General features: G+C 44.6%; 1 protein-coding gene across 1 annotated transcript; it reads left to right on the top strand.

The window, feature by feature from the left end:
- The first annotated feature begins 275 nt into the window (after positions 1-275).
- On the top strand, positions 276-24565 carry LOC139392575 (sulfotransferase family 4A, member 1). The gene is made up of 7 exons (XM_071140643.1): positions 276-558; positions 9111-9241; positions 10851-10931; positions 11030-11156; positions 11430-11524; positions 17807-17945; positions 22626-24565. Exons 1-7 carry the CDS (start codon positions 390-392, stop codon positions 22736-22738), a joined length of 855 nt encoding a protein of 284 aa, XP_070996744.1. The 5' UTR covers positions 276-389; the 3' UTR covers positions 22739-24565.

Genomic DNA, 24565 nt, shown 5'->3' with positions numbered 1-24565 from the left:
TTACATAGGCTAATGTAGAAGGCCATTGACGTATAATTTGAAAACCTAATCTCTTGATTTTAAATTCCAAGAACAACTACCTGCATCAACTTGAACGCTTCATGTAACCTATGCTTGAAAGCATTCCTCTTCCGGCTACAGACACTAGTAGCGAACTGGTGCTGAAGCTGAGGAGGAGGCACGCGCATCACATGAGCGCATCGCATTACATCACTTTGCTACGACGTGATTGGCTGAAGGTCAATGCGTACTTCGCTCGCGGACTATCACGTCCTAGTCTAACCATATATCTCGACTCAAGACGATAATTATTATCGCTCTCAAAACAAATCTAATTATAACCTTTCAATTGATTACACATATACTGTCGTTCGGTGCCCGTTTTGAGGATGGCCGAGAGCGAGGCAGACACGCCAAGCACCCCGATAGAGTTTGAGAGCAAATACTTTGAGTTTGATGGAGTACGACTTCCACCCTTCTGCAGAGGAAAGATGGAGGAGATCGCCAACTTCTCCCTCAGAAGTAGCGACATATGGATTGTCACGTATCCCAAGTCAGGTAAACAATATTGGCAAGTGTTGATTCTATGCAATACATTAGTCCAGTACCCTCACTAGAGAATGCAGGGTCTTAGGTTTTCGCCATACTGTGTCGTGTGTAATAAACGCAATTGTCTTCAGTTGAGTTTATGATTGCATTGTGTTCAGAGTTGCACTGGCCTATTAGGGAAGGGCATCAACGTTTACCTCTCTCCAAACGTAGCCTGCAGCAGGCTAAATGCTGCGATCGCCTGGCTGGGTTAGGAACATTCACAAATAGACAACAGTCTGACTTCGTGGCAGTCATGGCAGCTCATTGAAGGACTTTTCATTCTGAGTTATGTGCTGCTGAAATCAATAACTTAGCATAGGAACCTTCGAGTTACGTTAAACGCCGGCGCTCGTCGCATTCATTCGCTGTTGACTTATGTTATCGGAGGATACACAGACAATGTATTGAAATTTCAGGCCTCGGGTTACTGCTTACACCCGTCTCTTTCTGTCAGATCCAGACTGCTTTGCGCAGTGCTGTGCTGCTGCGGACAGGGCTACGCTGTGCTTGCGCGTGACGCACTTGTGTGTTGACAACCTGTGCTGGAGCAGAACTCGCTCCACGGGTGGGTCCTCCTGGTCACGTGACTAGGTATACATAAATATCCATCTTCCCTCAAGTTCATTGTGGGAGTCAAATCTTTCAGATACATATATAGCAATTATTCCTTTAATGTCTCTTCTCTGTCCACACTGGATTTCAGCAGTGCCGATATCTGCATCTGCAGGAGTAAAGTATAATTGCAGGAGAGAGAGTAGAGAAGAGAGGTGGGAGCAGTCTGTGTTGTTGTGCTCTCTAGGCCTGTCACGACTTCTGCTGAAGTCAGTCCCTCTCCTTGTCAGGGCGGTGTGTTCGGATATCACCGATCTTCTAGCCATCACTGATCCATTTTTTCATTTTCCATTGGTTTTGTCTTGTCTTCCTTCACACCTGGTTCCAGTCCCATCAATTACATGTTGTGTATTTAACCCTATATTTCCCCTCGACGGATTTTGTACCCATCTTATTATTTTTGTATATTTTGGTTTTGGAGTTTGTTTGTAAGTTCTTATTAAATGACTCCGTTTATACCAAGGTCGTTCTCCTGAACCTGACTTCCCTGCCACCCAAAACCCTGCACACCTTACAAGGCCTGGTAACAGATGCAGGCGGGTGATGTTGTTCCCTACAATATTAGCACTGTAATGGAGTGAATGTTATTTGTAATAAGGGTTACATGGATAGAATCAGACCTCTGAAAAGCAAATGGCTGGCCCTCCCTCCAGCTAAATATATGACCTAAACCCTCCCTGAACGCTTGAAAGAAACTGTCGCCTGTACCCAAAATAATAATTAAACCAAAGTGGATAGCAGAGAACATGTCTACATTTACCCTCACTGCTTGGACAGACCAGAGTCTTAGATATGCAGTTTTAGAAACTGTTCATCTTGTAAGCATTACATAGCAACACAGGAATTTTGATAGCGCGCAAGGTTTTGGGTTTGCAGACCACCGTGGACAAGAGTAGGGGTGGAAAGATCTCCTTTCTAGTAAAAGCATTGCATGAATCTGTCATCGCATTTTCAGGTCCAAGGAGAAATGGCTTTTTATAAACATTTCATGCAATTCTACTCCATTTTACATATACTACAAGACCAAATGTAAATTGACACCTTCTTGTCGAACATCTCATTCCAAAATTACGGGCATTAATATGGAGTTGGTCCCCCCTTTGCTACTATAACAGCCTCCACTCTTCTGGGAAGAGGCAGTTTGGAACTCCATTGTGAGTGTTGCAACCGAGGACAGATGATTTTTACGAGCTACGCGCTTCAGCATTCAGCGGTCCCGTTCTGTGAGCTTGTGTGGCCTACCACTTCGCGGCTGAGCCGTTGTTGCTCCTAGACGTTTACACTTCACAATAACTGCCCTTACAGTTGACCAGGGCAATTTGATGAACTGACTTGTTGGAAAGGTGGCATCCTATGACTGTGCTGTGTTGAACGTCAATGAGCTCTTCAGTAAGGCCATTCTACTCCCAATGTTTGTCTCTGGAGATTGCATGGCTGTTTGCTCAGTTGTATACACCTGTCAGCAACAGGTGTGGCTGAAATAGCCAAATCCACTAATTTTCAGGAGTGTCCACATACTTTTGTATATATAGTGTATCTTAGAAATATAACTTTGCTCTGTGCTTCTCCCAGCATGCACTTCATAGCCTATAGGCTATGGATCATTTGATTGAGACCACACTAAATAGCCTATAGGCGTAGTTGATGTTGCCCGCAGCATTGGGCACACATCGATACAGCCTAATATGCAACTAATTCTAAAACACAGACATATTGAGATTTCATCAATTACAAATTACATGACCCACCACTGGACTAGATTAAAAAAAATACTAAACCCTCCCTTTGACTGAAATTACAAAGCATGACCCTACCCCATTTTCCTCCAGGTAACCATTCTGTACATTTCTATCCCGAGTGGCGCAGTGGTCTAAGGCACTGCATCTCAGTGCAAGGTGTCACTACAGTGCCTGGTTTGATTCCAGGCTGTATCACATCTGGCCGGGATTGGGAGTCCCATAGGGTGGCGCACAATTGGCCCAGTGTCGTCCGGGGTAGGCCGTCATTGTAAGAATTTGTTCTTAACTGACTTGCCTACTGTTTAAATAATGTTTAAATAAATACATTTAAAAAAATTACAAAGTGCCATTTATAATGTTTTGAGAGTGGAACGTCAACTATCGGAAAGTTAAGACTAGATATAGGCAAAAAACAGGAGCTATTGCGGTCCTTCCAAGTGCACCTAGCCACGAATCTTCCTCAATCATGTCCATGTCACAACAGGCTCGGGCCCATCAAAGAGAAGGGTGCACAATGCACAATTCCCCGATGTCCGCAAAGCTTTCGGGGAAAATAAATGATCAGATAGATTTCCCAAGTCCTGGTAAAATATGTAGTTGGTAAAGACATTGTACACATTAGGCTTGAGGCAGTATATACTGTATACCGGGGTATTTGTTTTTCAATACAGTCAATATCATTTGTAGCTACTTTTTTTTTAAAATTTTACCCCTTTTTCTCCCCAATTTCGTAGTATCCAATTCTTGTAGTAGCTACTATCTTGTCTCATCGCTACAACTCGGGAGAGACGAAGGTTGAAAGTCATGCGTATGACTTTATACCGGGGTATTTGTTTTTCAATACAGTCAATATCATTTGTAGCTACTTTTTTTTAAAAATTTTACCCCTTTTTCTCCCCAATTTCGTAGTATCCAATTCTTGTAGTAGCTACTATCTTGTCTCATCGCTACAACTCGGGAGAGACGAAGGTTGAAAGTCATGCGTCCTCCGATACACAACCAACCAAGCCGCTGCTTCTTTAACACAGCGCACATCCAACCCGGAAGCCAGCCGCGCCGGAGGAAACACCGTGCACCTGGCCACTTTGGCTAGCGTACACTGCGCCCAGCCCGCCACAGGAGTCGCTGGTGCGCGATGAGACAACCGACCAAGCCCTCCCTAACCCGGGCGACGCTAGGCCAATTGTGCGTCGCCCCACGGACCTCCCGGTCGCGGCCGGTTACGACAGAGCCTGGGCGCGAACCCAGGACGCTGGTGGCACAGCTGGCGCTGCAGTACAGCGCCCTTAACCACTGCGCCACCCGGGGGCCTGTAGCTACTTTTTTTTAAGTAAATACCTGCAGTCAACCTGAGCAATTAGGAGATGAAGCAGATCACGTTCTTCATTTCACCTGTCACATTATTTTACATTATGAAGCTTTATGAACAGTTGAGCCAGTCATGTTTGTTTGTAAATAGCACAATGGGTGAAAGCAGGAGCAGCTGAGTCCAGCTGTGTATTGACAGGGGTTGCATGTTATATTCCAAGTCAACCGTGTTGTTGTTTTTTGCTTCAACACAGTGATCGTTTCCCTTCACAGATAATACATTAGCGCAACACATTCGACAGATGGCAGCCACACAAGTAAATGAGTTGACAACGAAAAACCAATGCATGGCCATCATTTCTAATGTTTATCATAGACATAATGTCGCCATACACATTTCTTAATGTTTTGCTTACAGTTAATCTTGAATTGTACCTGAGAAAAGCACGGAGAAAAGTACCTGAGAAGAGAGCTACACATCAGTCAGAGCGCTGTCTGCTGATAGAATGCCCATTCGTGAATTCTCATCCTAGTGGAGAAGTGCAACTGAAGCACAACATTTGTCTGACGCCGAGCAGAAATGACAAAAAAAGCATTTTAGATCTGCTTTTATAAAACACACCAAGAGATATCTTACCTGTTATATATTATCTTCCTGCTGTGAAAAAGGAAGAATTCTGTGTTAACGCGACCCCTAAGTTGAACTTACTAGTTATCTAAGTAAGTTACTGAATTAATAAGGTGATGGGGCGTCATATTGTGTCAGCTTTCTGCCGTATTCGTAAAGTCAAAGCACTTTGGGTGAGTTATCTGGACAGCATTGCTGTCAACTTGATTTCCTTGTGTTTTTTTCTCCATTTTCTCCTTCTATCTGCTTCTCCCCAATCTTATCTGAGTAGAGCAGGCAAACCCCAGACAGACACAGCTTGTACACATGCTGCTTCAGATCAGACAAGCGTGCATCAACACTTTTGTTCATTTGTACGTCTCTTGTTCACATTCGCTTGTAAATGTTCAAACGCACCAAAAATGACATTCGGTATCTCCTACCTATATACACTACCGTTTTTTTTGTCAGAAATACAGTGTAGACATTGTTAATATTGTAAATTACTCTTGTAGCTGGAAACAGCTGATAATATCTACATAGGCATACAGAGGCCCATTATCAGCAACCATCATTCTTGTGTTCCAATGGCACATTATGTTAGCTAAGCCAAGTTTATTATTTTAAAAGGCTAATTGATCATTAGAAAACTATTTTGCAATTCCAGAGTCGCCTCTTCGCTGTTGACGTTGAGGCTGGTGTTTTGCGGATACTATTTAATGAAGCTGCCAGTTGAGGACTTGAGAGGCGTCTGTTTCTTAAACTAGACACTGTAATGTACTTGTCCTTTTGCTCAGTTTGTGCACCGGGGCCTCCCACTCCTCTTTCTATTCTGGTTAAAGACAGTTTGCTCTGATCTGTGAAAGGAGTAGTACACAGCTTTGTACGAGATCTTCAGTTTCTTGGCAATGTCGTTGCATGGAATAGCCTTAATTTCTCAGAACAAGAATAGACTGATGAGTTTCAGAAGAAAGGTCTTTGTTTCTGGCCATTTTGAGCCTGTAATCAAATCCACAAATGCTGATGCTCCAGATACTCAACTAGTCTGAAGAAGGCCAGTTTTATTGCTTCTTTAATCGGGACAACAGTTTTCAGCTGTGCTAACATAATTGCAAAAGGGTTTTCCAATGATCAATTAGCCTTTTAAAATAATAAACTTGGATTAGCTAACACAACGTGCCATTGGAACACAAGAATGATGGTTGCTGATAATGGGTCTCTGTATGCCTATGTAGATATTCCATAAAACAATGTGCCGTTTCCAGCCACAATAGTGATTTACAACATTAACATTGTCTACACTCTATTTCTGATCAACATCATATTTTAATGGGCAAAATAAAATGCTTTTCATTCAAAAAGGACATTTCTAAGTCACCCCAAACTTTTGAATGGTAGTGTATGTATAGCTTTATGAGCTGGAATTGCAAATTGCAATTTGTTTATTTTTGTTCGTGCTTGTTAGCATATTTAGATAGCCGCCTCCATGGAAATTCGCTAATTTTGTTAGAATTTTGGTAGCAGATGCCCAATGGTTTTTACGTTTTTGGCGCCCCCTTGTGCACTAAACCGGTAATACCGTAAATCCTGGAATGATAGAAGGACGGTATGACGATATGAAAAATCTGGAAACCGCACAACCCAAGCGGACAGTCAATACTCACTGTTCGCCTGTCCGACAGCCAAGGGCGTAACTTTGTGTTGTTGGGGGGGAGGGGAGAGATCGGATCATTTTGGCTATTCTTCAAATTGTCATTTCTCATTAAGTTAAGTTTGCGCCTCTTTAACCAGCTCTGAAGGACTTTGTCGTCTACTGCCTTTTAAAAGTTCCTAAATATTTTCATGTTATTCCTCATGACCTGTTAAGGCCTCACCCTGTCTTGCAAAGAACTTCACTGAACCTTACATTTTCAGTAGATAATGTTTTGCTTCCTCTTCTTAAATCAGTAGATAACTGTGAGTCCACAGGGTTTGATTTTTGTGAACTCTTTAAGCATAAGCTGAAAACTTCTCAAGAGCCTTCTTCCAATTTCTAAAGCCTGGTGCTAGCTTAGCTACCTAGCTAAGGTTAGCTAGCTAAAATAGCCAAACTAGCATTGCAGCATTCGGTATAAAACGATACTGCACAAAAATATAAACGCAACATGTTAAGTATTGGTCCCAAGTTTCCTAGATATTGTCCATATGCACAAAAAGCATATTTTTCTCAAATGTTGTGCACCAATTTGTTTACATCCCTGTTGGAGAGAATTTCTTCTTTGCCAGTATAATCCATCCACCTGACAGGTGTGGCATATCAAGAAGCTGATTAAACAGCATGATCATTACACAGGTGCACCTTGTGCTGGGGACAATAAAAGGCAGGGTTTGAGTTTTTGCGAAAGCGTGACCTCTTATTCAGAAAAACTTTGGTGCAATGGAAGCTGAAAACCCCCTTTAAAGAGGCACTGTAATGCAGCCAGAGGAAACTTGAAACCACTTCACTTGAAATGACACAACTTTTTCAGCTCGCTTCTGGATTACAATGCACTTGGGATGTGGATGATTTGGCTTTGTACTGGGACTGATGTCGATAACTTCTATTTGTTCGGTGGCTCTGCACCTGTCATCTGTGCTCAACTGGTCCCTGGCTTGTGGCTCAGTCCCCTTCATCAAACATGACAACAAACCGTGTCTTACTTTCTATTGCCAAAATAGAAGGGCCTTGCTATTGCCAAAATATGATTAAACTTAAATAATATTACATCTACAAGGCATGTCTTATAGGGCTACATTTAAATATTCCAATTTGTGTGTTCACCATTGTTTCTTCACCACTACATTCCAAATTCTCACCTGATGACCTATTCGTCCTCTCCCCACCACAACATAGGCGGTCCTCTCTCTCTCTACACTGACTGTCTCTGTCCCCTGCCATGACGACGATATGAAATCAGAATCTAGGCAACAACTGTTTTGTTATAGCACTTGGGCTTAGTCAGCAAGATGAGTTGAACTGATAGTTCCAATCTGTGTGCGATGTAAATTGCTGGTCAAAGTGCTTTACCAGACTGCCTTATAACAGATATTCAAAATGGTCACCTGATGACCCGCTCGTCCTCTCCCTGCCTCAACATGGGTGGTGCTCTCTCTCTCACTCTCTATGGTCTGTCTTTGAACCCTGCCATAATCATTGGACCAAATGCCATTATCATATGACAAAAATGGCTGACCTGAACAATGATGGGGTTAACTTATTAACATGAGTTAGATTCTGCTTTATTAACAAAATTATTTATTTACTGTCTGGCAAAATATGTATAGCTAGCTAGCTGACTACGTATTACCAGACCATTACAGTATGTACAGTGTAGTTAGCTAGCTAGCTATGTAGCCATTCATTCATTTACAATTCTCTGCAAAAAAAATCGTATGTCCTGCACTTTTCTCCTATTTGGCATTGGTATTAGGGGCACTAGCTACTTTTTCACTAGGTTTAACACTGACTCACTGAGTGCTGCAGTGGAAAAGGAAAGGGGAGGATCCAGATACTGTGCTAGCTTTGGTGTTAGCTTAGCTAGCTACCTAGCTAAGGTTAGTTTGGCTATTTTAGCTACCTAGCTATGGTTAGCTAGTTAAAATAGCCCAAATATCATTTCATGTTTAGTGTTGGTCCCATGTCTCATGAGCTGAAATAAAAGATCCCATAAATGTTCCATCCACACAAAAAAGCTAATTTCTTTCAAACCGGCCTCACAACCGCAGACCACGTATGATATTGTGTGGGCAAGAGGTTTGCCGATTATGAACAGAGTGTCCCATGGTGTCGGTGGGGTTGTGCCATTCATCCGCCCCCATCACCTCATGTTTCAGCATGATAATGCCCCATGTCGCAAGGATCTGTACACAATTCCTGGAAGCTGAAAATGGCCCGGTTCGTCAATGGCCTGTATCTGTGACCAAAAGATCCATATCTGTATTCCCAGTCATGTGAAATAAATAGATTAAGGCCTTTATTTTAATTGACACATTTCCTTATATGAACTGTAGCTCAGTAAAATCTTTGAAATTGTTGCATGTTGCGTTCAAATTTTTGTTCCGTGTAGATCATTTGGTGTGTGAGGTTGGTAAATGTTTGCTAAACAGCACTATAATGGTGTAGTTTGGGCTGTGAATTTTTCCCTCATTGGTGTCATTTTACATTGAGACAAACGACTACCCATTTACCTTTTCCTCTTGATTCTCTCTACCTCCTCCCCCCCCCCCCCTCCCAGGTACCAGTCTACTTCAGGAGGTGGTGTATCTGGTGAGTCAGGGGGCGGACCCAGATGAGATTGGTCTGATGAACATCGATGAGCAGCTTCCTGTTCTGGAGTACCCTCAGCCTGGCCTAGACATCATACAGGTAGGCCTACAGTACTGAGTATTACTACTGTTCTGGAGTACCCTCAGTCTGGCCTAGACATCATACAGGTAGGCCTACAGCACTGAGTATTACAACTGTTCTGTAGTACCCTCAGCCTGGCCTAGACATCATACAGGTAGGCCTACAGCACTGAGTATTACTACTGTTCTGTAGTACCCTCAGCCTAGACATCATACAGGTAGGCCTACAGTACTGAGTATTACTACTGTTCTGTAGTACCCTCAGCCTGGCCTAGACATCATACAGGTAGGCCTACAGTACTGAGTATTACTACTGTTCTGGAGTACCCTCAGCCTGGCCTAGACATCATACAGGTAGGCCTACAGCACTGAGTATTACTACTGTTCTGTAGTACCCTCAGCCTGGCCTAGACATCATACAGGTAGGCCTACAGCACTGAGTATTACTACTGTTCTGGAGTACCCTCAGCCTAGACATCATACAGGTAGGCCTACAGTACTGAGTATTACTACTGTTCTGGAGTACCCTCAGCCTAGACATCATACAGGTAGGCCTACAGTACTGAGTATTACTACTGTTCTGTAGTACCCTCAGCCTGGCCTAGACATCATACAGGTAGGCCTACAGTACTGAGTATTACTACTGTTCTGGAGTACCCTCAGCCTGGCCTAGACATCATACAGGTAGGCCTACAGCACTGAGTATTACTACTGTTCTGGAGTACCCTCAGCCTGGACTAGACATCATACAGGTAGGCCTACAGCACTGAGTATTACTACTGTTCTGTAGTACCATCAGCCTAGACATCATACAGGTAGGCCTACAGTACTGAGTTTTACTACTGTTCTGTAGTACCCTCAGCCTAGACATCATACAGGTAGGCCTACAGTACTGAGTATTACTACTGTTCTGTAGTACCCTCAGCCTGGCCTAGACATCATACAGGTAGGCCTACAGTACTGAGTATTACTACTGTTCTGGAGTACCCTCAGCCTAGACATCATACAGGTAGGCCTACAGCACTGAGTATTACTACTGTTCTGGAGTACCCTCAGCCTGGCCTAGACATCATACAGGTAGGCCTACAGTACTGACTATTACTACTGTTCTGTAGTACCCTCCCCCTGGCCTAGACATTATACAGGTAGTCCTACAGCACTGAGTATTACTACTGTTCTGGAGTACCCTCAGCCTGGCCTAGACATCATACAGGTAGGCCTACAGCACTGAGTATTACTACTGTTCTGTAGTACCCTCAGCCTGGCCTAGACATCATACAGGTAGGCCTACAGCACTGAGTATTACTACTGTTCTGTAATACCCTCAGCCTGGCCTAGACATCATACAGGTGGGCCTACAGCACTGAGTATTACTACTGTTCTGGAGTACCCTCAGTCTGGCCTAGACATCATACAGGTAGGCCTACAGCACTGAGTATTATTACTTCCTGATCCTGAATCACTTGCTTGTAAAACAGACAGGTACAGTTAGCCAAAACACTCAGCCCACCACATGCAGCACCATATTTCAATGCAAAGCAATAAATAGATTAGGTGTTTTTCTGCTCCTTGTTTTATACCGTCTCTGTTCCCAATGTCATGATGACAATTCCTCTATGTTTTCACAGGAGTTGACGTCTCCTCGTCTGATCAAAAGCCACCTGCCCTACCGCTTCCTGCCTACAGCCATGCACAATGGAGAGTCCAAGGTTAGAGTACACTTCAATTGGTTTGTGTAATGTTTTCTATAATGTTTCCATCTATTCAGTCCTAATTGTCTGTGTGGTTCTATGTGGTTCTCCTGTAGGTGATCTACATGGCGAGGAACCCTAAAGATCTTGTGGTGTCTTACTACCAGTTCCACCGCTCCCTCAGAACCATGAGCTACCGCGGAACCTTCCAGGAGTTCTGCAGACGCTTCATGAACGACAAGCGTGAGTGTCAGAGTTTAGGGTTCACCCGCCCTGGTGTGCAGGGGGTGTCACTATTCATCATGTGTCCTCTGTCTACACTGGGCTACTTCTCTTAATTGGGACTAAGAGGAATGGTTGGCTAACAGGGAGGCCTGGCATTATTTAGGTAATAAGTAACTGATCAGACCAGGTTGTGTGACGAGGAAAGAGAAAGCCTAGTCACCTGGGGAAACTCACTAAACTCTCTCCACCTATGTCTCTCTCTCCCCTTCTTTTTTTCTCTCTGTCTCATAGTGGGATATGGTTCCTGGTTTGAGCACGTACAGGAGTTCTGGGAGCATCGCATGGACTCAAACGTCCTCTTCCTGAAATATGAAGACATGTACAAAGTAAAAACAACCGCTTTCCCTCCCTTCCTCTCTCTCTCTCCCTCCATTACTCATCTATATCTACTGTCTACATCTAACTAAAACCAACCCTTACCTGAACCTCTATCCTAAAGGTACAGTGATTAGTGAGCCGCAAAAACCCACCATTTATACATACGTTCATTCTGGAAGCCTCTAGCAGGCCAGGTTTGGCCGTACTTTGGGTGGTCCTGCTTTATCCTATCCCAAATGTCACTCTAACTTTACCCATACCACCTAACCCCTATGATAATCGTACCCCCCTCAGAGCTACGTGGCAACCACAGTTCCGGTCTATGGAACGTAACTGCACTCTCACTGGGGCAGAATGGGGACAAATCAGTAGTGTTGTTTGCTGTTCCAAAGGTCCCTTCAGGGCTGCATTGCACGGAAACACACACACACATGCATGCAGGCTCTCATGCTCACATACACATACACACACACATACACAACACCTTCCCAGAAACACAGCGTGTTCTTGTTAGGAATAATTTGCAAACATGAACATTTATACAGTATATACACTAGCAAGCCTTCCGGGACGAGATCTTATTCACTATCACTCAACGTGACTATCAGTGTTACAACATAGTTACAGCATTGACACTGTTGGGGGAAAGTAGCTCATGTAGCCTACCTTTCTTGGAAAACAAACAGGCTTTTCTCAATCGCGTACAAGCATATTTTCTTTTAACAATGTTGTCGACTTCCAAAGTAGAGTTCAAAGGTGAACTCTGTGGCCTTTGGCGAAACAGTAAATGCTGTCTCAAAACATGAATGCATTCTTCAAAATGATATTATACTGTCAAAATTTCAGATTGATCAAAGGAACACTGCCTGCAAAAAGATTAACACAGCCATATTTATCTGTTGAGTCCAAGCAGACAAAACAGAAAGTTAGTCAGTCTAATACAAATCCAAGTAGATCAATGCGTTTTCTTTGCAGTCACTAAAAAGGAAGTACAACTATCCAAAGGTGCAGAATTATGGGCTATTACTCTCCTTTTATGCATATTACACCAAACAATTTCATACACAAATATTATTCCTGATAAAAAATAAAAGAAATAAGCACATTCATCGGTATCATCACAATGCAGTTCCATGTATACAATACAAAGGCTAGTTTGCTCGTTGCTATATAGACTTTCCATTGGTGCGCAGAAACACTATCCGCAAGTTTCCTCCGACACGTTGGTGCGGCTGGCTTCCGGGTTAAGCGAGCAGTGCAGCTTGGCAGGGTTGTGTTTCGGAGGACGCATGGCTCTCGACCTTCGCCTCTCCCGAGTCCGTAGGGGAGTTGCAGCGATGAGACATGACTGTAACTACCAATTGAATATCACGAAATTGGGGAGAAAAAGGGGTAAATAAATAAATAAATACAAATAAAAAAGGTGAATAGAATGGAGGAACACAACTATGAATGTACAGGCCTCAATCATCACCATAGAAAAGCTCTATCAAAGTTCACAATGTGGAAGATGATGACTTATGGGTAACCCAACTTCATGCTCTGCATCACTGCATGTCCACAATATTTTGGCAATCAGACAGTCCCCGTTTCCTCGATCTTTCCATGTATTGCTATTATATTGTACATGGTATGACACTGATGGGGTGATCTAGAATTTTGTGCCGTAGTATTTACTGATTGCCAGAAACAGTGAACGCAATTGCACAAATTTCTCTTCTGATGAAAACAATGCGTTATAGTCTACGAACAAAGCTTAACAGTGACTTTAGTATTCACTGATGACAAACGTTGGTCTAAGAAATGCAAGTCAGTTACTAAGGCAAGACAATGATCAGAATTTCTGTACATGTATTTGAGCATTTGATCATTGCTGTTCTGCTGTAGATACATTTCAACACAGATCCAAAAATGGCTTGTACGCAATTGAGAAAAAAAACGTAACATGTATGGCAAGGGTATTTGCTGAGCAAGTGTGTTATATAAGCATAAGACATCTGTTTCTATAGAAAGAAAAAAGGAACTGTGGTCAAAGTTTATACCCGTCCACATAGGCAGACAGACATTCAGCCTCTTTATTGCAAGGCAATGAAACTCCAATGTATAACCGCTAGATAACACATAGAAGGATCCGTACACGTGTCTTAGATGACATAACCAGATGTTCGGAGTCAGAGTTCAACCCCCACTCTGTCTGAGATGTAGGGGAGAGTGGAGTGGTACATTCAGCATCCCTCCATCAAGGGAACTATAGTATTCTTTCCAACAAAGATTTCTACATAGATTTCAGGATGTTGTGTATCCCTGAAAAGAATCAGATTACATGTAAACATGACCGTTTTGAAAACACCCGGGGTAAGTTGTGCCAACAGAGACCTCTTGTTTTGGACAAGCGGGACGGGGTGAATTAAGCCGCCTACAAATGTCTGTACTGAATGAAATATTACCAGTACCTTTTAAAAACCATGTCGATCTTTATTTCCCAAACACAATTCAACACGATCGCTTTTAATCACTTTAAGCATATTTTAACACAGGCTTAACGCCTGACAAGCACTTGTTACTTTTTACCACTGTTACCTCCTATCCAAGCAATAATGCCTTATATTTTTGTTGAGTATATTTTGTTTCAATGATACATTTTGTGTATGGTTTCCTAGAAACAAGAAAACCATACCCTTTTGTGTAAGGGCGTTCGTCTGTAGGAGGAAGAGAAGCGGACCAAAGCGCAGCGTGGTGGTTATTCATGTTTTAATAAATCACTACACATGAACAAACTAACAAAAACAAGAAATGTGAAAACGCAAAACAGTCCTATCCTGTGACAACAAACACAGTGACAGGAACAATCACCCACAAACACACAGTGAAACCCAGGCTACCTAAGTATGATTCTCAATCAGAGACAACTAATGACACCTGCCTCTGATTGAGAACCATACTAGGCCGAAAACATAGAAATGCCCCAAAACATAGAAAAACAAACATAGACTGCCCACCCAACTCACGCCCTGACCATACTAAATAAATACAAAACAACAGAAATAGAGGTCAGAACGTGACAGTACCCCCCCCCAAAGGTGCGGACTCCGGCCGCAAAACCTTGACCTATAGGGGAGGGTCTGGGTGGGCGTCTGTCCGCGGTGGCGGCTCTGGCGCGGGACGCGGACCCCACTTCACCATTGTCTTAGTCCGCCTTATTGTCCGCCTCCCTGGCTTACTCACCATGGCCACCCCTCTCAATGACCCCACTGGACAGAGGGGCTGCTCAGGACAGAGGGGCAGCTCGGGACAGAGGTGAAGCAGCTGCTCGGGACAGAGGGACAACTGCTCGGGACAGAGGGGCAGCTGCTCGGGACAGAGGGGCGATAGCAGCTCGGGACAGAGGGGCGATAGCAGCTCGGGACAGAGGGGCGGCAGCTGCTCGGGACAGAGGGGCGGCAGCTGCTCGGGACAGAGGGGCAGCTGCTCGGGCGGCCCCTGGCTGACTGACGGCACTGGCGGCCCCTGGCTGACTGGCGGCACTGGCGGCCCCTGGCTGACTGGCGGCCCCTGGCTGACTGGCGGCCCCTGGCTGACTGGCGGCACTGGCGGCCCCTGGCTGACTGGCGGCACTGGCGGCGCTGGGCAGACGGACGGCACTGGCGGCGCTGGGCAGACGGACGGCACTGGCGGCGCTGGGCAGACGGACGGCACTGGCGGCGCTGGGCAGACGGACGGCACTGGCGGCGCTGGGCAGACGGACGGCACTGGCGGCGCTGGGCAGACGGACGGCACTGGCGGCGCTGGGCAGACGGACGGCACTGGCGGCGCTGGGCAGACGGGCGGCGCTGGGCAGACGGGCGGCACTGGCGGCGCTGGGCAGACGGGCGGCACTGGGCAGACGGGCGGCGCTGGGCTGACGAGCGGCACTGGCGGCGCTGGAGAGGAGGAAGGCTCTGGAAGCGCCGGACTGAGTAGCTCTCGTAGCGCCGAACAGGCGGGAGACTCCGGCAGCGCTGGAGAGGAGGAAGGCTCTGGTAGCGCCGGAGAGGCGGGAGACTCCGGCAGCGCTGGAGAGGAGAGAGCCCCTGCAAGGATGGGCCGGAGAGACAGCCTGGTACGGGGAGCTGCCACCGGAGGGCTGGTGCGTGGAGGTGGTGACGGATAGACCGGGCCGTGCAGGCGCACTGGAGCTCTTGAGCACCGAGCCTGCCCAACCTTACCTGGTTGAATGGTCCCGGTCGCCCTGCCAGTGCGGCGAGGTGGAATAGCCCGCACTGGGCTATGCAGGCGAACCGGGGACACCGTGCGCAAGGCTGGTGCCATGTAAGCCGGCCCAAGGAGACGCACTGGAGACCAGATGCGTAGAGCCGGCTTCATGGCACTTGGCTCGATGCCCACTCTAGCCCGGCCGATACGAGGAGCTGGAATGTACCGCACCGGGCTGTGCACCCGCACTGGGGACACCGTGCGCTCCACAGCATAACACGGTGCCTGCCCGGTCTCTCTAGCCCCCCGGTAACCACAGGAAGTTGGCTCAGGTCTCCTACCTGGCGTAGCCATACTCCCTGTTAGCCCCCCCCCCAAGAAATTTTTGGGGCTGACTCCCGGGCTTCCTTGCCAACCGTGTTCCCTCATATCGCCGGCTCCTCTCTCCGGCTGCCTCTGCTCTCCTCGCTGCCTCCACCTGTTCCCATGGAAGGCGATCCTTTCCCGCCAGGATCTCCTCCCATGTGTAGCAACCCTTGCCGTCCAACACATCATCCCAAGTCCATTCCTCCTTGTGCCGCTGTTGCCCGTTACCACGCCGCTTGGTCCTGTTGCGGTGGGTGATTCTGTACGGGCGTTCGTCTGTAGGAGGAAGAGAAGCGGACCAAAGCGCAGCGTGGTGGTTATTCATGTTTTAATAAATCACTACACATGAACAAACTAACAATAACAAAAACAAGAAATGTGAAAACGCAAAACAGTCCTATCCTGTGACAACAAACACAGTGACAGGAACAATCACCCACAAACACACAGTGAAACCCAGGCTACCTAAGTATGATTCTCAATCAGAGACAACTAATGACACCTGCCTCTGATTGAGAACCATACTAGGCCGAAAACATAGAAATGCCCCAAAACATAGAAAAACAAACATAGACTGCCCACCCAACTCACGCCCTGACCATACTAAATAAATACAAAACAACAGAAATAGAGGTCAGAACGTGACATTTTGGCTCAACTTCCCCCACTTCCCCCTGTAAATACAGCCCCAACTACCTTGCCACGGTGGTGTGACTGGGTTGTGTATGGAATAGAAAGTACTACAGCCTGTCTTATACTCCCTATCATTAAGACGTTATCAAACTCGAGTTCATAGGTCATTTGGGAGTGATAAGAAGAAGAGATAATTTGGTACAGTCACCTCATAAATTATTGGCACTCTTGATAAAGATGAGCAAAATAAATACTGTATTAATTAAATAACACAAATACTGAGCAGTATTGAAATGTTTTCTACAAAACTGTTATTATTTTATATCGCTCAGAGAAATAGATTTTAATAATAGTAATAATATGTTTTCTCAAATAGATACGTAGGTGTCAAAAATATTGGCACCCCTATATATATTTTTGGGGCTTTTTTAATTTACTCTTAAAGCGCAATCAGCGTTAGGAACAATAACAAAGCTGTCTCCCCACACCTGGTTTTGATAAAAATCTGAGGGATGGAGCTGGAGAAATGTAACCACTCTCAAATTCATAGACAAGGCTATGGATGCAAGGAATCATGTTTTGAAGCTATATAGTATTGGTTTACAAACTGAGTAAAACAAGTTTATATAATGTTTTCTGATGGTGTACGACAGTTGAACTAAGATCATGAGGCATTTATAAGTTATATTCTTCAATAATCAACCGGTACATATAATGTTCAGAAATAGATGTAACAACTGCAGATTTCCCCTTTTAAGGAACAGTTTTGTGGCCTTCCATGGCTTCCTGTTTCACTGGGGTGTAAAAATGAGGTAACATGCATGTAAAATGCCAATCATTTTGGAGGTGACTAAATATAATTACTATTTATTTACATTTCTCTTCTGTCTTTGACTCCTTCCCCTCTCCTTTCCCCTTCCCTCTCCTCTCCTCTCCTCTCCTCTCCTCTCCTCTCCTCTCCTCTCCTCTCCTCTCCTCTCCTCTCCTCTCCTCTCCTCTCCTCTCCTCTCCTCTCTCTCTCTCTCTCTCTACTCTATCCTCTCTCTCTCTCTCTCTGTCTCTTCTTCTCCTCTCCTACTCTCCTTCATCTCTCTCTCCAGGACCTGGGGACGTTGGTGGGGCAGCTGGCGAGGTTCCTGGGTGTCTCGTGTGACAAGGCCCAGCTGGAGACCATGGTGGAGAGTTGCAACCAGCTCATAGAGCAGTGCTGCAACTCAGAGGCCCTCTCCATCTGCAGGGGTGAGGTTCTCTCCATCTGCAGGAGGGAGAGAGGAGGAGGGATGCGGGAGAGAGGGCGGTAGAGAAATAGAGGGGGTAGGGAGAGAAGGAAGGGAGGGAGAAAGATGGAGCAAGAGATTTGGGAGAGAGATAGGGCGGGAAAGGGAAGGACAGAGGTAGAGAGCGAGGAAGAGAAAGAGAGGGATAGAGGCATAGAGGAAAGGAAGATAAGGATGAAAGAAAACAGAAGTGAGGGGTAGACAGACACTAAAGATAAGCCAAGGAATGATCGTTACGGAGGCAGAGATTTCAGAATATCTCCCGACGACAGAGTTGAGAAAGTAAAGAGATCTGTGGGGTTACTGAAGCATTGCGTGTTTTGTGCCGTAAAGTGAATGGAAGGGGTGAAGGCTGTGTGCCAAGAGGGACAGTAACCTAACGTGTGTATGTCAACTCCAACCTTTACACACACACACACACACACACACACACACACACACACACACACACACACACACACACACACACACACACACACACACACACACACACACACTGTACTTGGTGTACTCCCTCTAGCCCCATTCATAGCTTCGCTGCTTGCATCATATACATTGTTTAGGCTATTATTAGACACTCACAAGCCTAGACACAAGCATGCTTGCAGTGCATGATATGGTGCACTCAGATAGAAGAGGGGAAACAGAGGGAGAGAGAGAGAATGACAGAGAGACAAAGAAAGAGGATATCAGAACGAAATGTGTGAGCCTCAGCCGTACACCAACATGCAGCAAGCTGGAATGTTATCCGTTGCTGTATACTGTACATACGGATGCACTCACACTCTTCAAGGCTTATAGAATATGTTCATATGGCTTTACATCTCTGCTAACCTGGCTGAGGATGAGTCAACCTAGATCAGATTTGTATGTAGGTTATGTAGAACAGTTACATACTATGTGTTTGTGTGTAGTCTATAACTTTAAGCAATGATCCAGGGCCAGTTTAGTTGTTTGGCTCATAGTGGTGAAGGTTAGTACTGGGTTGCAGAAGTCTGATCCTTGGTCTGTTAGGGGCAGAGAGTAACGAGAGCTTTATTGTAGCAAACCGCAGATCATGAGTCACATGTACATACCCCAGCAGTAACATAAACCTTCAAAGGAACAGGGAATATCTCACTGGACCATTCATTAAGGGCATTTCCATACACTCCTATTTTTGCTCTGCAACGCCTCCCTGTGGTTAAACATAGTAATTACAGCTCAGTGATTTCTGGCACAAGGAGTTGCACCTTACTGTTCAGTTTGGAAATCCGTTCACATTTGCTGTTCTTTTTCTGGCATTATGATTTATGAATGTTGTTTTAATATAATTATGATTTCATTTTTCATGTTGATCATTGTAGATTTTTGTGATGTTGTTTTTTTCTTATGATTTGTTGTCAGATTTGTCTTGTTTTCTCCACGTTCTGTTTCTTTTAGTGCATGGACCCTAGCCTCTGACCTGGTGCTGGTCTAACATACAGCTCTGAGCTATTAGGGCCATAAACACACATTCCCATACACACTACTGGAGGACAGGTGAGTCCATATCTGTAGACATGCCCAAAATGATTGGCGCTCTTGATAGATGAGCAAAGAAGACTGTAGCAAATAAATAATACAAAATACTGAGCTATATTTAAAAAATATATATATATTTAAGTAGGCAAGTCAGTTAAGAACAAATTCTTATTTACAACGATGGCCTAGGAACAGTGGGTTAACTGCCTTGTTCAGGGGCAGAACGACAGAGTTTAACCTTCTCAACTCGGGGATTTGATTTAGCAACCTTTCGGTTACTGGAAAACCTCTAGGCTACCTGCCGCCCCATATTGTATTCTCCAAAAATTCTATTATTTTATTCTAATACAATTTCTCAGAGAAAGAGATTTAGTTTAACAAGTCATATTTTTCATCTCAAAAATATGTTTTCAATACCTTTCAATACTTCACCTTGTGAGGATAACGGCACTGAGCCTTTTTCTAAAATGTTTTATGAGATTGGAGAACACATTTGGCGTGGTCTTCCATACAACATCTTTCCAGATCATTGATATCCATCGTCTGCTCTTATGGACGGCACTCTTCAATTCAAACCACAGGTTTTCAACGGGGTTCAAATCCATATGACTGAGATGGCCTTTGAAAAATGGTGATTTTTTGAAGTCAATTAACCATTTCTTTGTGCATTTTGATGTGTCCTTGGTGTTATTGTCTTGCTGGAAGATCCGCTAGGTTTCAGCCTGCTGGCAGAGGCAGCCAGGTTTTTGGCAAAAAAATGTCCTGCTACTCGGTAAAGTTCATGATTCCGTTGACCTTAACAAAGGCACCAGGACCAGTGGAAGTGGAATAGCCCCATAACATCAAAGATCCACCACCATATTTTACCATAGGTATGGGGTTCTTTTCTGCTTCTACACCCTTATTTCAACACCAATGTCGATATGAAAATAGAACGCCTTGGCCACGCACACCAGTGGTGGATTTGGCGTCGTAATAAGGGTGTATAAGCAGGAAAGATCCCCATACCTAGATATATGAGATGGCACTACGTTAGATAGTAGCTGTTTTACGAGCCTCTGTAACGAGTTGGCAGCTCTAGATATTCTGCTTACTGCGGACCAGGCCCTAATCACTAGCACTCGAAAAAAGATGCAGGTAAGGCGGCCTCCTAACGAGCGAACAAATCGACTGCTCTCTGTTCTGTTGGTGTAGGTTTTCATCAAGGATCTCTCTGTACTTTGCTCCATTCATCTTTCCCTCGATCCTATTAGTCTCCCAGTCCCTGCTGCTGAGAAACATCCCCACAGCATGACGCTTCCTCCACCATGCTTCAACATAGGGATGGTGGCAGGTTTCCTCCAGACGTGACACTTGGCATTCGGGCCAAAGAGTTCAATCTTAGTTTCATCAGACCAGAGAATCTTGTTTCTCATGGTCTGACAGTCCTTTGGGTGCCTTTTGACAAAGTCCAAGCGGGCTGGCATGTTTCAAGTCGCATGGCAAAGGGTCTGAATACTTATGTAAATACTTATGTTTTTCATATTATTTTATTTATTAAGAAATGTGCAAATATTTCTAAAAACATGTTTTTCTCATTATGGGGTATTGTGTGTAGATCGCTGAGGACAATTTTTTATTTAATCCATTTTAGAATAAGGCTGTAACGTATCAAAATGTGGAAAAAATAAAGGGGTCTGAATACTTCCCGAATGCACTGTATATACATATCTACCTCCATTACCTCGTACCCCTGCGCAGCGACCTGGTACCCCGTGTATATAGCAAAGTTATTGTTACTCGTTGTGTATCTATTCCGTGTGTAATTATCTTGATATTTTTTAGATTTTGATTTGATTACCTACTGTAAAATATGCTGTTGGATCTTTGATGTTATGGGACTATTTTGCTCAATATAACTTGTTAAACAAAATCTATTTCTCTGAGCAATTGTATTACTATAAAATAATACACTGCTCAAAAAAATAAAGGGAACACTTAAACAACACAATGTAACTCCAAGTCAATCACACTTCTGTGAAATCAAACTGTCCACTTAGGAAGCAACACTGATTGACAATACATTTCACATGCTGTTGTGCAAATGGAATAGACAACAGGTGGAAATTATAGGCAATTAGCAAGACACCCCCAATAAAGGAGTGGTTCTGCAGGCAGTGACCACAGACCACTTCTCAGTTCCTATGCTTCCTGGCTGATGTTTTGGTCACTTTTGAATGCTGGCGGTGCTTTCACTCTAGTGGTAGCATGAGACGGAGTCTACAACCCACACAAGTGGCTCAGGTAGTGCAGCTCATCCAGGATGGGACATCAATGCGAGCTGTGGCAAGAAGGTTTACTGTGTCTGTCAGCGTAGTGTCCAGAGCTTGGAGGCGCTACCAGGAGACAGGCCAGTACATCAGGAGACGTGTAGGAGGCCGTAGGAGGCCAACACCCCAGCAGCAGGACCGCTACCTCTGCCTTTGTGCAAGGAGGAGCAGGAAGAGCACTGCCAGAGCCCTGCAAAATGACCTCCAGCAGGCCACAAATGTGCATGTGTCTGCTCAAACGGTCAGAAACAGACTCCATGAGGGTGGTATGAGGGCCAGACGTCCACAGGCACGTGGAGGCCACACACACTACTGAGCGTCATTTTGACTTGTTTTAAGGACATTACATCAAAGTTGGATCAGCCTGTAGTGTGGTTTTCCACTTTAATTTTGAGTGTCACTCCAAATCCAGACCTCCATGGGTTGATACATTTGATTTCCATTGATCATTTTTGTGTGATTTTGTTGTCAGCACATTCAACTATGAAAAGACAAAAGTATTTAATAAGAATATTTCATTCATTCAGATCTAGGATGTGTTATTTTAGTGTTCCCTTTATTTTTTTGAGCAGTGTATAATTTCCCCACCAAAATGTATCTCCGTATTTGTATTATTTATTTCATAGTCTTTTTTTCTCATCTCTATGGAGGGTGATTATGGACCTCACTGTACACGGTTGGGAGTCATACGGAAGCATGGATAGCCTATGAGCTGATCAATATGCAATAAAGAAGGTTTCAAAATAATAACATTAATATCGACTATTGACCATTCCTCTCGGGCCGTTTGTCTCAGGGATGTATGATCATGTGACTCTTTCTTCTGTCAGGTCGCGTGGGACTGTGGCAGGACATCTTCACCGTGTCTATGAATGACAAGTTTGACACGGTGTATAGACAGAAGATGGGCAAGTCTGACCTGACCTTTGACTTCGGCCTGTGAGGACCGGACCGACTGACCACAACGACACGAACACGGACTACACTCCTCCTCCTGCTGCCTAAACACTGTACACTCCTCTGCCTCTCTTCATCAATCAATCACGTATTGGATATAATGTATATATCAATCGCTCCACCGCCAAAGACTATAGCTGTCAATCAACCAACCAATCAATCACCCAATAAATTAGTCAGTCAACACACCAATCAATCAATATAAAGATTGCATCCTTAAAAAGCTCACAAATCAATTTAGATTTATCAATCAATCGGTCAGTTTCTCAGCCAATCAGCGAGGTCCTGTTTTAGCCCAATGTGGCACAGATCCCATCCCCCACCCCCATCTATGTCCCCCCTCTCCGCCCATCATTCCATTCTTCTTCAGTATGTACCGCTGTGTATGTATACCAGTGCTCTTTAGCGAGTTGTGTATGTGGCAGTGGCCCCAAACCTGAGGGAAACGCATGGAAGTTTGTGGCGCCGTCGCCAAACCAATACAGAGGAAGCTTCCACATCTCGTTCAACACTTAACGTTGAGACAGTGTTATGTTTTTTAAACGCTGTATGAATGCTATGGTGGGGAATCTTAAGTCCAGCTCAGAGTCAAGTATAGAGACCCCCCATGACTGCCCTTTGATACAGAGCAAGTGTTCAGTTTTGGCTGTATCCAGGTCAGTTCCTATTTGACCTAGTCCTTCATTTTAGCACACGTTTTTCACTTTCAGTACATTACATAGCTTGTTTGTTACAAAAAGGCTTTCAATGGGCATTAGCTTAATCAGCACTAGACTTTTTGTAACAGCCTTTCTTGCTGAAGTGAATGGGGATGTGTGTGTGTGTGTGTGTGTGTGTGTGTACATGCTCGTGTGTGAGCAAAATCACAAAAACAACACATCACAACTGCCTTTCATATCAGTTCTGTTTGTTCATGCTGCTAAAGTGATGCCTTTCTCTGTCCTCAGACCCATAGCCACCTATAGAGTTAATGTACTACACTGAGACAACAGAGTATCCCTCCATGTTACCAGCATTCTCTGTGTGCTATCCCCCAAGTACATGTCCCTTCAGACTGGATCCAAAGTTGGATGGATGGATGTATTCATCCCTCCCCAAAGGTTAGGCATCAAAACATAATCGCCCTCTGTTTGTCATCAGAGCCCCCTTTCTCTTCTATTGCTTACTTCTCTTTCTCTTCCTCCTCCTCCTCTCCGCTGTAAATGCCCTCAGACAGACCAGTATACCCTCCCCTCCCAACCCCTCTGCTCTGCTGGACACTTGTGAATGTGTTTATTGATGTGGATGTAACAATCTCAACAGACCCCTCCCACAGGCTCAGTTCTCTGCTTTAGGACTTCCCTCTTTCACTTTCTCTCTCTCTCTCTCTCTCTGTTCCTCTCTCTCTCTCTGTGTTTCTCTCTCTCTCTCTCTGTTTCTCCCACTCTGTCTGTATCTCTCTCTCTGTTTCTCTCTCTCTCTGTTTCTCTCACTCTGTCTGTTTCTCTCACTCTATCTGTATCTTTCTCTGTTTCTCACTCTGTCTGTATCTCACTAGCGATTCAATTCAATTGGCTTTAGAAACATGTTTACATTGCCAAAGCAAGTGGAATAGACAATAAACAAAAAGGGAAATAAACTCTCTTGTCAGCTTTTTCTCTCATTCTCTCTGTTTACGACTGTTGGCAATCCTGCTGCAGCCCACCTCCACAAGGGTAATGTGGTGTACTGTTTGTTTGGTTTTTATATGCCTGTAGGTTTGTCCTAACCTGGGCATAATGCATCGTACTTTACATGCTTGCTTGCTGGTTTATTAATAAAGTTATGTATTCAG

This window comes from Oncorhynchus clarkii, chromosome 33 (genome assembly GCF_045791955.1).
Source record: "Oncorhynchus clarkii lewisi isolate Uvic-CL-2024 chromosome 33, UVic_Ocla_1.0, whole genome shotgun sequence".
NCBI lineage: Eukaryota > Metazoa > Chordata > Actinopteri > Salmoniformes > Salmonidae > Oncorhynchus > Oncorhynchus clarkii.
The sequence above is the reverse complement of the archived record's forward strand: the minus strand, read 5'-3'. Positions and strand labels throughout refer to the sequence as shown.

What these genes read in the sequence shown, in the direction of transcription:
- LOC139392575 (XM_071140643.1), top strand. Translation starts at nt 390, where the DNA reads ATGGCCGAGAGCGAGGCAGACACGCCAAGCACCCCGATAGAGTTTGAG. An exon ending in AATATGAAGACATGTACAAA is followed by an intron (nt 11,525 to 17,806) that starts GTAAAAACAACC and finishes CTCTCTCTCCAG; the next exon opens with GACCTGGGGACGTTGGTGGG. An exon ending in GGCCCTCTCCATCTGCAGGG is followed by an intron (nt 17,946 to 22,625) that starts GTGAGGTTCTCT and finishes TTCTTCTGTCAG; the next exon opens with GTCGCGTGGGACTGTGGCAG.